A 15,529-nucleotide genomic window follows, 5' to 3' on the forward strand; every position below is an offset into this window, starting at 1 on the left:
CTCTACCCATTGAACTACATCCCCAGCCCAGTCAAATCAATGTTCAATTCTTCTCAATTTCATGATTGTGCTATGGTTAGATGTAGCACAAAGAATACTTTTGATCTTAGTAATCACACTCTGTAGTTGGGAGTAAAAAAGGATGCATATGGAGATACAGATATAAATGTATACAAAAACAACATAGCAAATTAGCAAATGATAAAAAGTGGACATTTATGTAGGTGACATATAAAAGCTATTTTTATAATTATAAAATTGTAATATTTTCAATTTTGAAATTATCCAATTTATAAAATTTTTATCATCTGTATTTTAAAGTACTCAGTATTTATCTTACCGTGCCCTCTGTCCCCAAAGGACTAGTGACTAGTACTCTAAGGCAGGCACATGTTTGACAAGACATTTAAAAAAAATAGAAACAGCAGCTCTGAATGTCAGATGCTAACATCTAAAGCTTCCACCCTCGTCTGCAGACATAGGCAGGCTCTGCTGCCAGGGCCTGTGTCCTGAACTTCCCCTGGATGATCCCACATGACTTTCCCAACTCAATGGTTTTCCATTTGGTCACCCACTCAACCTCCAGTGTTCCAAATTCCTATCTTCTGCGGAGCTAAAAATAACCATCTTATCAAGCGGGCAGTTAGAGCAGCATCTACAGCTAACATAACAACCCCGTAAACGTTTCTTTAACAATGACGTGCAGCAGCAAAGAATCGCATAACCTGTCCTGTGTTGCACGAAGCCTGTCGCTAAGTCATAGCCCAGTGCCTAGAAATGCTGGCCCTAGAGTCAGACTTCTTGGGTTCAAATCCTGAACCTGCCTGGTTGTATCCATCTGTAAAGTGGGGTTGGTAACACTGCCCACCACGGATTGCAAAGACACACTGACAAACGCAGGGACGGCAGAGTAAATAACGATGATTCTAGGAACTTCAAGAAGCAAACGGCCGCAGATGCCGCTTTTCAGGGTAGGTATCAACTGGAAGGGCAAACAGGGGAGCCTTCAGGGTGGCAGGAATGCAATTCCTATGGATCTTACACCATTATACCAGTGTTAGTCAGTGAACCGTCATGAAGCTGTAGATTTTTTTTAAATGTTACTAGACTATAACATAAAAGCAAATTAAAAAAATGCATAGTGCCAATAAAGTAAGATTATTGTGAAAATGGGAGCTAGATCAGTTGGAAAAAGTGCTGGCCGTGAGACCCTGAGGACCAGAGCTTGGATCTCTAGCTCCCACATAAAGAGCCAGGCAGGCATCTGTAATTCCAACAACGGGGAGGCAGAGACAGTCAGATCCCTAAAGTGCTTGACAGACAACCTAAACTAACCAGTGAGCTCCCTGAAAGGCTCACTGAGATAAGTGACTGAGGAAAACTGAGGATCATCAACCTTTGGCCACCACACACATGAACACATATACATGCCTCTACATGCATGTGTGCACACCCACACGAACACAAGCACCTCTGTACACATAAAATTAAATGAAAATAAATCGAAACAGGATGGCTGTGAAGGTTAAACAAAAAACGTGAAGTGATAAGTGTTTGATAAGCTTCTCAGTGGCTGCTATACAGGCAGCCACCCCACCTCACCCCACCCTCCTCTAGGAGGTAGGATCACCTGAGCCCAGTTCAGGGACAGCCTGGGCTACATGGCAAGACAGTGTCTCAAGAGAACATTCAAGAATTGTGTCTGCACTGGACATATAGAGATATTCCCTTGGTCTCAGCAATGTGACACATAGCTATTTATATAGATGTTGTAACTCATCTAGAGATGTTTTGAGCTGTACAAGAGGGTATACATAGGTTCTCTACAAACCTGTGCTATACAAACAAATGCTATGCTATTTGTATTACACACTTGAGCAGGCACAGATTTTAGCACGCACAGGGGTTCCTGAGCCAACACACACACACACACACACAGAGTGGGGGGGCAGCTGTACTCATTACAGCAGAATGTTTACTTCTTAGCTATTCTCATTTTCATACTATTTTAAATCTCTTACCTTTACAACTCTGTATTACTCTTTTTGTATTCATACAAAAGAATTACACTGTTCAGATAATTCTGAAGAACATTTTTTTAAAGAAATTGGTGCAGTTAGAAGTAACATTAAATCACAGGAAATCATCCCGGACATCCTCAGAGATACACAAGCAGGGCGACTTCCCAGAGTAAAGGGAAGGCACCAGGGCCAGGCCTTCCCACTCAAGAAGTTCTAAATTGTAGACACTGTTTAAAGCAAAGGGAAGAATTTCAAAAAGAATATAAAAAAAAAAATGCTGTCTTCAAACGTTTTTTAAATGACAGTGAAATACCTATTTGTGAATCCAGCCGAGCTACTTAGCTCTCCCTGAAGATGATTTCTAATTCTCTTTGACCTGGCAGTTTTCTTAATTGGGCCACCCTGTGATTTCTGTCTTTTTTTTTTTTTTTTTTTTTAATCTTACCTTGATAAAAGCATAGCCAACGCCATTATCTGTGATGGTGAGTCCTAGCGAATCCTCTGATTTATAGACGTTCACTTCCTTTTTTATCCCTTTCACATGGGCAAATATGAAATCTTCAAGACCCAACTGCCCGCCGAGGAGCTTTGCCATGTCAATTCTGGGTGTGTTTAAAGTACAAAATAAGATCTGTAAGAGAAAGGAAACTTTTAGAGCAGTCTGGTCATTAATTAACTTATTTAATAAGTCTTCAATTTATGATGTAAAAGTCCCTGTCATAACATGTATTAGTAAGGTGGTGGGTGGGTAGAATTTGAGGCCACATTCTCATGTTAACATCAGACGATATCTATTGGATATTTATGAAGACCAGTCCCTAAGCTAAGTCCTTTACATCCACTGTCCCCTTTAACCCTCACGATGACTGTACAAAGGGCACTGTCATCCTCCTGTCACAAACAGGAAATGGAGACTTAGCAAGATAAAGTAATTTGCTTTAAGGTCACAAAGTGTCAAAGCCAAGGATCTGAATTCAATCAGGTGACCCATTGCTCACACCTTCAAAACATAAGGTTCTAATCCCAGAGGGCTTCATGAAGCATACACATGATAGTGACTCAGGGTGATGAAAATGAATATAAAAAACAGTAAATAGATTTTTTTTATTTAAAAAATTTCCTTTTACATACCAACTCCTGTTCCACCTCCCTCCACCCACCTACCCCTATCCTACCCAACAGATCTTTTTAAATGAGAGAAATTTTATTCTTTTGCATCATAGTGCTACAAAACAGACATTTAAGTGAAGGTGTTGGACCTCTTGCCTAGCATGAATCAGGCTGTGGGTTTGCGGGGGCGGGGGGGGGGGGGGGGGGGAGGGGCGGTCCCTACTACCTAAAGATGGCTAGCCCACATAGGGCCCACCTTGAAAAAAATTGTTGTCCTGGAACTCACTCTGTAGACCAGGCCGGCCTGGAACTCAGAGTTCCGCCTGCCTCTGCCTCCCGAGCGCTGGGATTGAAGGCGTGGGCCGCCAGGCCCGGCCCTTTGCAGGCCAGTACGGGCTTTTAACACAAAGAGACAGCCTTGTTGAGTTACTTCCACTCGCTCCTGTGCTCCTTTGTGAAACACCAAGGTCACTATTGGTTTCTAACAGGCTCAATGCCCAGCACAGGAGAGAGGGTACAATTTAAATAGTGGATGAAATGTTTTAGGAATGAATTGTACGTCAATAACTAACAAATACATTTAAATTTTAAAAAAGAAATGGAGGGACCAAGCATGCTGGCACATGTCCTTAATCCCAACATTCGGGAGGCAGAGGCAGGGGGACCTCCGTGAGTTCCAGACCAACCTGGGCTACATAGTGAGACCCTGAGGCTTGGACGGCATTGTTAAAGTTTGGGAAACATCCAGAGTTCTTACAAAATTGAGTAAGGTATTATGCATAAAAAGAACTTCACAACCCAGCACGTTCTAAGGGTCCTACACTACTATTCCCATAAGACAGCATGTTCTGAAAAACATCTACAAGTATATGTGAGAGGTTCTTAAAAGGCATGATCAGAGTAAAACTGGGCTTTGCTCATTTTTAAAGATGAGAACCAGGATAAATTTCATTTCCCCCAGAAAACGTAGGTGGTGGCTATTCCTGGTTGCCAACTAATAGCCCAAGTTGCCAGGCACACCTGTGAAGGATTTCTAGTTAAGTGGATCATTTGAGGTAGGAAAAGCCACATTAAATCCATACCACTTGAGTTCCGAATCTGGGCCACACCTTCTCGTAGTAGCCTACATAAAGGACAAGGAGGAAGGAAGTTTTTGCTCTTTGTCTGCTTGCTCTTGTTCTCATACCACCAGCAGTAGAGCCTACGAAGTACACACACACACACACACACACACACACACACACGTTGAAATATACATATACTCTATCAGTTCTATTCTTCTAGACAACTTTGACTAGAACAGTATTCTTACTGTGTATTTTTAAACTTTAATTGCTACTTTCCCAGTATTTTAAACTTCTACCACGTACTTGTTACTACTGATCAATGAAACTCACCTGGCTAAGACAGAGAAAGCCTAAGAGTAGAACCTGCAATATAAATTAATGCTACATTTCTTTCGGTGATACCATTACACATTCTCTTGATACTTTGTGGGTAGCACAGAATAAATATCTGTCACTAGTGCTTCAGAAGGTATTCTAGTCCATAGTCAGATGAACACATCTTCAAAAACACATCCAAATTATTTTTAAAACTCCAGGAAGTTCATTTCTAGCTCTCTTTTGTTTGATATTTTCCTTAAACAGGAACTACCCTGGCCAAAGATTGTACATGTTCCAACAAGATGTGGGGGGGAGGAGCTATGGTTTGTACACCTAGAAGTGCGTTATTTGTGGGTGTGTGTTTTTGAAGTAGTCTTCTCTCATACAATACATCCTGACCACAGCGTCCTCTTCCTCCCCTCCTCCCCACCACCTCCCCCCTTCCCCTTCCTTTTTCCTTCAGAAAAGAGAAGGCTTCCAAGAGACAACCAAACACGATAAAACAAGATACAATAAGGCAAGTCAAAAGTCCTCACATCGAGGCTGGACAAGGCAACCCAACAGGAAGAAGAGTCCCAAGAGCAGGCCAAAGAGCCAGAGACTCTTATGGGTGTTGTTTTAAGGGTGAGCAGGTGAGACGGTTGTCTCCTGTGGCTACCTACAGTAGCAATGCTAAAGGATTTCATGGAACGGTCTTCTGTATCTCAGTTTTCCCACTACCTTACCTTCTTTCTACCCTTATCTCAAGTAAGAATTGTAGAAATGCCAGTCATTGTCACTGTAGAAAATAAAAAAGGGAAACAAAAGCCTAGTAACCCTCCCTACTCTCACGAAGGGATTTTCACTCCACAACTACATGTAAGAAAACATCGGCGTTTGTTCCCTTCGTTAATGACTAGGTTCAACCTGAACTATTCTCTTTTTTTCAGATTTATTTCATTTTTAATTATGCATATGTGGATGTGTCTATGTGGGGGAGTATACATCTGAGTGCAGGCGTCCAAAGAAACTAGAGGTGTTTGGTCCCTCTGAAGTCAGAGCTACAGGTGGTTGTGAGCCAACTGATGTGGGTGCTAGGATCTGAACTCTGGTTCTCTGAAGAGCAGCAAATGCTCTTAACCACTCCACCATCCTCCAGCCCTGGGCATTTGTATTGTCTGAGTTTCAAAGGCTGGTCTACATATTGAATTCCAGGCTAGCCAAGACAGTCTAATAACCCTAAAACAACAACAACAAAAACCTTCCAAAAATTTCAGTGTTTTCTGCTATATAATGCCCCAGGCCTTAGTCATTGTTCTATTGCTATGAAGAGACAATATGACCAAGACAACTCTTATGAAAGAAAGCATTTAATTGGGGCTTGCTTACAGTTCCAGAGAGTCCATTATCATCAAGGCTGGGACCATGACGGCTTGCAGGTGTGCTGTTGGAAAAGTAGCTTAGAGCTACATCTTGATCCAAAAGCAGAGAGAGAGACTGGACTTGTCATGGGCTTTTGAAACCTCAAAGCCCACTCCTAGTAACAGACTTCCTCCAACAAGGCCACACGCCCTAATCCTTCTAATCCTTTCAAACAGTTCTACTCCATTGTGACCAAGCATTCAAATATCTGAGCCTATGGGGGCCACTCTTATTCAAACAAACACACCCTCAAAGGATAAACATGTAATATCAAAAAACTTTCATAACTCAAAATTATTTTCTATGCTGACACTGGGGCAAGGTATATCTGTCCTAACATGGGCTCCCATTTCCACTAAAGCACAGTGGGTACAAGCATCTACTTCCACTGAGAACAACATGCTGAGGAGATGAAAGTCTTAAAGGAGAAAAGAAATTCAGCGTTAAGTACAGGAGACACTGATGAATTATGGGTACCAGCCACTTCTACATTTGATGTTACAATAACTCCTGGTGGTGGTGTCTTTCAGATTAAGCAACACTAATCTGAAAGTCCAAATTCAGAACGTTCCACAATCCAAAACTTTTTGTACCTCAACATGATGTGGAATATTCTATAACACAAAATTGTGTTTTCTGCCCAAAATTACTTTTAAAAGTATTATACACCATTACCTTCAGTCTATGTGTATGAGATTTAAACAAATTGTAAGTGAATTTTATGTTAAATATGCAAATATTCCAAAATCCAAAATGAAACTGGAATCTAAAATACATCTAATTCTAAGCCTTTTAGATAAGGGGCATGCAACAGAGAGGTGTGTTTGTTGGTTGGTTGGTTTTAGTTCAGGGTTCCAAGCATGATTAGAACATGCCTCAGGGGCGGCTAGGTGGCTCAGGGCGTAGAGGTGATTGCCAAGCAAGCCTGACATCGTGAGTTCAATCTCCAGGACCCACATAAAAAGCCATATGCAGTTGCTTGCCTCTGTAATGTCAGTACTCCCTCATAGAGATGTGAGGCCAGCGGAACCAGCCAGTTTCAGCACTTGGGCAGAAACAAGAGAGGCCCTGCCTCCAAGCAAGATGGAAGAAGAGAAGCAGCTGCTGAAAGATGTCCAACTTCCACCCAGGTGCCGTGTCCTACACAAGCTGCCTCCCAAAGTAATCTTTAAGAACACACTACCACTGAACTGTATCTCCAGCCTTGCTTTTCCATTTATTTTTCCCAGCTTAGAAAATAATGGCTTAGAGAGAAAAAAGGAAGTCTTGTCTGGGACTCCAGCCATGACGAACCGACTCCAGTCTCTTTATCCGTCAATGCTTCTCTGAGATCGAACATCTGTATAGGGCCATCTTGTCCCTGTCACTTCCCAATGCGGTAGCACAGCTAATCCTTCTGAGTGGGGTGTAAAGGTAAGACTCCTGTGCTCTCAGCAGGTAAGGGCATCAGCTCAGATCCAAAGGAGTGTTCGTTTGTCTAAGGTCAAAGTCGTGACAAGAGTAATTCAGACTCAGCCGGGCGGTGGTGGCGCACGCCTTTAATCCCAGCACTCGGGAGGCAGAGCCAGGCGGATCTCCGTGAGTTCGAGGCCAGCCTGGGCTACCAAGTGAGCTCCAGGAAAGGCGCAAAGCTACGCAGAGAAACCCTGTCTCGAAAAACCAAAAAAAAAAAAAAAAAAAAAAAAAAAAGAGTAATTCAGACTCTAGTGATATATATATATATATATATATATATATATATATATTTATATATATATATAAAACATTCAGTCTTCAAGGGAAAGCGTCTATAGATCAGAGAGTGTGCATTCTATACTGTGTGGAACTAGTTTGTGTAATAAATTATTCACTTCCTAAAAGGAATAAGACAACTTCTGGAAGGAATTACTTCTCAATGGCTCTAAAAGTCATACACACTGGGCATTTTAACAAATACCAAAATACCAGTAAAGCATGATTGCTCAACTTGAATTATAATAATTGAGGTTTTGTTTTTAATGTTGCTTCTGGTAACTTTAAACTATTTACATTTATTTCTTCATACTACAAACATAACCATACCAAAATCTCATGCCTACTATTTTCGCATTAAAACATCCATACTTAATCTCTGGTACCGCTTTAAACAATGTGCCACTCAATATAAAAGGCCTTAATACCCGTAGTCACTAGAAACAGTCTCACAGCTTAGAAAAGATATAAAATTGGCAACAAGACAGACATTTGGAAACATGATACTGTATGCTTTATTTAGACCTTCATGAGGATATTGTAGAAAGCCCTGCCTCGAACAGGGTAGAAGTTTCTATAAATGATCCACGTCTAAATTAGCCTCCCTGGGTCAGCAGTGGCAAGCCTTAAATAAAAACTGAATCACTCTTTGTGATCCTTCACCAGCACAACACAAGTACTTTCCCCCGATGTTTCTAATGACTAAAATAGTATGACAAAAGAATTCTATCCAAAAAATGAAAGTCAAACCCATATTTTTAAACCACCAAATGACTTCCCAGAATAACCAAGGATCATATTTTTCTGCTATGAGGTCCAATCAAGGGAACTATGTAACCAAGAAAATCAAAATCACAAGGCAGGTCTTGAGACATGAGAAAAGGTTAAAAGGACATAGGTTTTAATCTTGTCTGTGTGGATGCAACCCAGACACTAACCCAACAAGTGAGACATCGCCCTCTCCCACAATACCCCTGCAATAAGAAGACAATTGAGAAGGTACTTGCCAATTTTAATATATCATAAGTCAAGTGATACTTCCAAGTACCCAGCTTCCATAACCAATTACCTTCCATAAAGTTTCCTCTTCCTCAATACGAAAAATAATGAAAAACACAGCCAGGCAAGGACACTGGCTCAGTTGTTATATCCCGACCCAATGGGATGGCTTATGAACATAGTAAGTGTGTGACGAGGTCTGTGAACTGGACTTTCCAGACGCATCAGCAAATCTGCACACACAGTTGTAAAGATGCCCATTCGACATTAAGGGAACCTTTAAGCTGAATATCCCACTGTGTTTTGCAAAATGCTCATGAAGAACTACGTTGAGTTCTTCGGGGAGTCTGACCTATAACACTTAGAATAAACTGTCTAAAGAGCAGGTGATGTTTAAAAACCACCTAAACGGGGGCTGGGGAGAAGGCTTAGCAGTGAGATTTGCTGCGCTTACAGAGGACTGGAGTTCAGCTCCCAGTGCCCATGTCAGAGAGCTTACAACCACCTCTAATTCCAGCTCCAGGGATGCAATGCCTTCTCCTGGCCTGTGTGGGTTCTAGTATGCATGTGTGAACACCCTCACATACACACGTATGCATATGTATGCACACGCACACACTAAAATTAGACCAGAATTATGGCATGATGAGACACACAGACACCCAAGTGGAGTGAAAAGGGAAGATGGTCTGTTACCACCGTCTAGAGAGAATTCTGACAAGAAGCTGCACTGGTGGAGGGTACACTAGAGGGACTGTCAGGACGAAGGGCAGAGGGAACAGGACATGGACGTGTATTCCGGACCAAGACGTTCAAAAGATGTCAGGAGAAGACACTTTTGGGCTCCCTAGATGAGGTAAATGAAGAATTTGGGAAAAGAAGGTGAACACCACCTCAGGAACTCTAATCTTTATTAGGAGATCGGAAAATGTAAGAAACGAATCAACGGATAGAGTGGGGCAGTGGCTGAACACACAAGTGTGGTTTCCCTTACTGTGTGCTAAGAGCTCTCTGCTGGGAGTGGATCATGCTTGACCCCTGCTCCCTGCCCCCACCCCCTCCCCCACCGCCACCCCATTCCCACCACACAGCTTCTTCCCGCCCTGTTTGCCAGCACCCCATCTACTCTGCCTGTGAGGTCCCTGGTAGTGGGGCAGGCAGAGCATTTGGAGGAGAGAGGACCTAGCAGGGTCAGAAGTCTTCCCCAAAGGCTGGCAGGCTCCTGCAGGGCTCCATGCTCTACTCCCAAGAATGTGTCACCACACCAGAGCCAGGACAAAGAGTCCCAGGCCCCTGGCTCCAGGCTAGGTACTGGCTCTGTGACTGTGCTACCTGCTTCTATTTTTATGCCCACACATGCCCTTCCTCCAGCCCTCCTCAGATGCTTGTGATGCGGAACCCTCCTCGCTGCTTTGAGAAGGGGGTGGGGGGTGGGGAAGCAATCCTGCTGCCCCTCCACTGCAAATGTACAACCAACTTCTTCACCTCCTGTCTGCCTTTGCCCTCAGGCAATTTTGTTATCACTAGGTTAACTTCCGGTCTGGGGTTATCCTTTGTCTCAAAGTAATTGTGAGTACAGCCTCTTTTGCTCTCTGGATTATTTGGCTGTGGGATATAATTGTATGGTCTCCTGTTCTGTTTTGTTTCCTCTTAAGAAAACCGACAGACATGGCCCTGTGTGTTAGCACACTGAGACTAAGACATATATAAAAAGAAAATTCTGGTAAGATGGCTCTGTGGGAAAAGCTCTTGCAGTATGAAGCTGATGGCCTGAGTCTGGTCCCCAGAACCCTTATGAAAAAGACAGATTTGATGATGGTATCTAAAATCCCAGCATCCAATAGCAAAATGAGAGACAAAGACAGGAGAATCTCCAAGGACCAAAGAGCTTGGGATAGCACATGCAGCAGGAACAATAAGAGAAAGCCCTCCTCAACAAATTGGAAGCACAGAACCATCTCCTGAACATTGTCCTCTGGCATGCACATACCATGACCCTCACGTGTCTGAAGAGGAACAGACAGACAGACACACAGACATAGACACACACACACACACACACACACACACCACCACCACCACCACCACCACCAACAACAACAACAACAACAACAATAATAATAACTTATGATTAAAAATAAAGGAAAATCCTATGACTCAGGTGCTGGGAAGAGGCTGTACTTGAACATTCTGCCACAGATAGCCAACCCCAGGCCCCTAGTCTGGGCTCCTGGGGCTGTGATATGAACATAATTACCAAGATCCTAAGAGATTTAGTGTAGAGAGAGCCAAAAATTAGCTTCAGCGGCTGAACATGAATGCATGTTTAGCAGAATGATAAGCTAAGAAATATCCCCTCATGGTTCTGTATGCTTAGCAATAATACACAGAGAAATACCCTCCCAAAACCCACCTCCCCACCCGACCTCAAAGCCTATGCTTTCTGTTGGGCCGTGCTGATGCCCCACCTGTCAAGAACCTTGCAAACCTGCCCAAAGCTTCAGTAACCTGTGACACTTTGAGACATTGCAACCACATGCTCTTCTCTGCACATTATATTCCTGTAAGGGCTAGAACTGTAGTTCAGGGCTTGCCTGGCATGTGCCAGCCCCTGGCTTCCTATTTCTAGCATCTAAAGAAAAACCAAAGCATTCCATACAACTGATTTTAAAAGCCAGCAGAGGTCTCCTCCTGTCCTCCCAGTGGAAAGCATCACCTGCAGTAGCTGGGGCAGGGGTGGCAGGTAACAACCACTAAGGAAATGGAGGAAACCTGTGAGAGCTCTTGGTTGTCACAATGATCATGTGATGCTGGCATTTGCAGGAGATTTGGAAGGGCTCAGAGATGCCACATGAACTGCCTGGCTTGGTGAAGAAATGGGTAACATTCCAAATAAGTTTCAAGTGTCCTATTAGATATTCCTGCTGAGAAGGTGAGAAACACATTCATTTAAGCCTAGACTCTAATTCTGTGTTACAAGTGAAGTGAGTATTTTTTGTTCTGAATTCTCCTAGACTGCAGTGACCATGCAAATCAAAGACCCATTGGTTTTATGCAAATGTTTACCAAGAATCGTTCATTTGAGAAAATGAAGTCACTAACAGAACCCTACCCATATTATTTACTTTTTAACAAGTGTTTCAGTCAGCTCCTGGTGTTGCTATGTTTATTTCACGTGTAATAGTGTTTTGCATGCATGTATGCCTGTGCACTGTGTATGTGTCTGGTACTGAAAGAGGTCAGAAGAAGGCCTTGGGTCCCCTGCAACTGGAGTTACAGGCAGTTGTGAGCTACCACATAGATGCTGAGAATCTGGAAGAGCAGCCAGTGCTCTTAACTTCTAAACCATTGCTCCAGCCTGCTATGAAAATGTATTTTTAGCCAGGTGGTGGTGGTGGTGGTGGTGATGGCGGCGGCGGCGGCGGCGGCGGCGGCGGCGGCGGCGGCGGCGGCGGCGGCGGCGGCGGCGCACGCCTTTAACCCCAGCACTCGGGAGACAGAGCCAGGCGGATCTCTGTGAGTTCGAGGCCAGCCTGGGCTACCAAGTGAGCGCAAAGCTACGCAGAGAAACCCTGTCTCGAAAAACAAGAAAGAAAGAAAGAAAGAAAGAAAGAAAGAAAGAAAGAAAGAAAGAAAGAAAGAAAGAAAGAAAGAAAGAAAGAAAGAAAGAAAGAAAGAAAGAAAGAAAGAAAGAAAGAAAGAAAGAAAGAAAGAAAGAAAGAAAGAAAGAAAGAAAATGTATTTTGTCTTCTGGTTTTTCCAATTATCTGTATACTTAAAAACCTTATTTGTTTCTCTCTAATATTGTGATTAATTAATATATCACTCTTAAATTGTATGCATAGATAGATAAAGTTTAAAGTATTATTTCAGAGTGGTAATGATGGTATCACATGTTTAGTATTAGACAAATTTGAGCATGAAGTTAAGAATCATTTATGAAGCCAGGCTTGGTGGCACACAACCTTTAATCCCAGTACTTTGGAGTTCAAGGCCAGCCTGGTCTGCCTAACGATTACAGAACAGCCAGAACTGCATAGAGAGATCCTGTTTATTTTTTTTAATTAAAAATCATTTATAAAGGAAGGAGAGGCTTTGAAGGGAGGCATGCAGGAGGAGGAGGGTAATTTTGAGACCAGTTTGGGCTACATGGAGATTTCTAGCTAAGCCTGACTACATAACAAGACCTTGTGTTGTCTGGGGAGAAAAGGGAGAGAGGGTGAACTTTGGATTTCGAGAGACACTCGGGATCAAAGGTGTTGCCCTGCACTGTCTTCATACTTCACTTGTGCTGAGAGCTCCAGTCGCCTCCACTGTGAATCGTGATCATTTCTAGAGGCTCGGGAAGGAGTCATCACTGTGGATAAGGTAGCATGTGTCAACAGTAATCACGTTCTTTCTGTTCCTGGTGTGTACTTCCCTTCTCCCACCCGTTTACACAGAGGGAAAATCAAGCTAGGAAGTGGGAAATACGAAGAATACAGACAGAGAATGAAGTAACGGGGATGGGAACATCCCAGCTATAACCAGAACGTGAGCTAATGTCAAATGAGGGGTATTTTGGGAGGCTGAATCAGAATTGGCCCTGGATCAGGAAGGAAATAGCTCTAACACAGACCAAGAGGCCACCCCTGCATGCAAGTGACACACTGATGTGTGAATCACGGTAACAATGATACAGAATCACCATCTCCTTAACTCTGACACTGTGTATCCCTCCAAGGCCACTTTAACACTGTAACTTAGGAACCTGTTACTTTTACAAACTGCTATGTGGATCCTGGGTGTCAGCCACCAAATAAAAACGGTTGGACCTGTCGCTCTACACGCGCTTTATCTCCAGGGAGATTTTTATACACATAACAATGGTGCTTTCTCAATGCTTGAGTTCCTAGCTGGCTCAGCCACTAATAGAGGGTTAGACACATTTCTGAAAAGTGAACACGGACACGCTCTAAATCCCTTCCAGTTTTTCAGATATCCAGAAAAACTGCAGAACCTTGTAGACCAATAATAGAGAAATGTAGGTTAGTAGTCACTTATTACAATCAAACTTGTAGTCATATTAGGTATGTTTTCAAGGTCAAACAGAGATATTTTAGATAGAGAGGTGGTCTTCAAACACTTCAGAGATCTACAGAATGTGACATTTAAGATGTTTTAATGACATAGATTTTTTTTTTATGACTATGAGACATGTCTGCTCCTGGCAGCACCAATCCACTTCAGGACCTGGCTGGTGTCAGCCAACTCCAAGCTTTGATTTCCAGCTATTCATTTAACACCCAAACACTCAGCATACCACGCAAGAGCTACAGTTCCTAACGCCAAGCTTTGCTTTTTGGTTTTTGTTTTGCCTTTTTTTTTTTTTTTTTGGATCCTAACCCAGAGAAGCCACCTCTTCACTGCCTTTCTCCTGCCTAGGTCAGCAAGCAGCTAGCCCAAAGGTATTAGTTAATTAGTTACTCCTCTCTGAATAATTAGTTTCAAGAAACACCCTTGGCTAACTCAGGGCTTTATCCTCAGGAGACAGAGAAAAACAACGAAAGAGTACAAGAGTCTTCCAGGAGACACAGACTTCTTAGGAATCATTAAGATGTGGCTCCGCCTTGCTGACACAATAGCAGTTGTCCTAACCCGGGGACACACACACACACACACACACACACACACACACACACACACACACACCACAAGCTCCCAGGCTTCCCCTCCCAGGCCTTTGTCTCTTTCTTAGATCCGCTCTTCTCCTGCCACTACCAACCGTGCGGAACAGGTGTTGAGTGCGCTTCTAACCAGCTTCACTTTTAAAGCACGGGGAGAGAGACAATCACACCATTGTCTTTACCAAACATACACAGAGCCCTGAGCCCGGACACTAAGGTTCTAGCCTTAGTACCACATAAATCATGCTTGGTGGTGCAGTCACACAAAGCCCCAAATTTAGGAAGGTGGGAAGGAGTGTCAGAAACTGATGATCCAGGCCTGGCTAGATGGGTGAAGGTGTCTGTCACCAAACCTGATGACTTAAGTTAGATTCCGGGATCTATACAGCGGCGGAAGGAGAGACCCAGCTCCCATAACCTGCCCTCTGACCTCCACAACCATGCCATACCAGTGCACCCCACATACAAATAAACAAAGGTAATAAAAAAATAAGAAGTTCAAGGTCTTTCTTGGTTACAAATAGAATCTGAGGCCACACGAGACACTGCCGAAATAAAAAAGTCTACTGAAGTGATCAAAGTGTAAGCACAGGGCTGGAGAGATGGCTCCGAAGTTAGGGGCACTCGCTGCTCTTGCAGGGGACCCAGCTTCAATCCCCACATAGCAGCTCACAACCACCTATAACTCGAGTTCTGGAAGACCCAAGGCTCCCTTCCAGCCATCGCTGCACCTGCATACACGGGATATACACAGCCACTCATAAATAACTTTAAAAACTACAAAGATCTGTGTGAGACTCATTACCATAAAAACCAAGACAGTGGTTACTCTTGGAAGCAAGTGGGAGGAAGCACTTGGAAGGCCCTCCTGGGACAAGGTCTGTCTCCTGCTGCTCCTGGCTCCAAGAGCCTTCAACTGCTCCATTAAACCTGACATGTGTCTCATGTGCTCCCCTCTGCCATGTTTACTTAACAATAAAATCTCTTCTAATGGAGGATGAAAGGAAGAAATGTTGGCAAATGTTTGGTAGCTGTTGGTGCCGGGCACAGGAATAAATTATATTACTCTCTTGCTTTTGCATGTACAGTTTCCATAATAAAAAGCTTCACATCATAAAACTTAACTGTATCCTAATGCTGGCCCCTGCCCAGAATAGCTCTCAAAATCGTAGAGGAGAAATCCATACCCTGACAAGACTTACCAATGTTCAGGGAG

The 15,529-nt window shown here is 43.2% G+C and overlaps 1 protein-coding gene across 1 annotated transcript in view; it reads right to left on the reverse strand.

The window, feature by feature from the left end:
• The window catches only part of Gipc2 (GIPC PDZ domain containing family member 2), a 74,864-nt gene that overhangs the window by 42,459 nt on the left and 16,876 nt on the right, over positions 1–15,529 (reverse strand). Inside the window, exon 2 of the mRNA XM_006989491.4 lies at positions 2,467–2,652. Coding sequence (XP_006989553.1) covers positions 2,467–2,652 — 186 coding nt within the window. The remainder of the gene's footprint in view (positions 1–2,466; positions 2,653–15,529) is intronic.

The sequence above is a fragment of the Peromyscus maniculatus genome, chromosome 6, assembly GCF_049852395.1.
Source record: "Peromyscus maniculatus bairdii isolate BWxNUB_F1_BW_parent chromosome 6, HU_Pman_BW_mat_3.1, whole genome shotgun sequence".
Taxonomy (NCBI): Eukaryota; Metazoa; Chordata; class Mammalia; order Rodentia; family Cricetidae; genus Peromyscus; species Peromyscus maniculatus.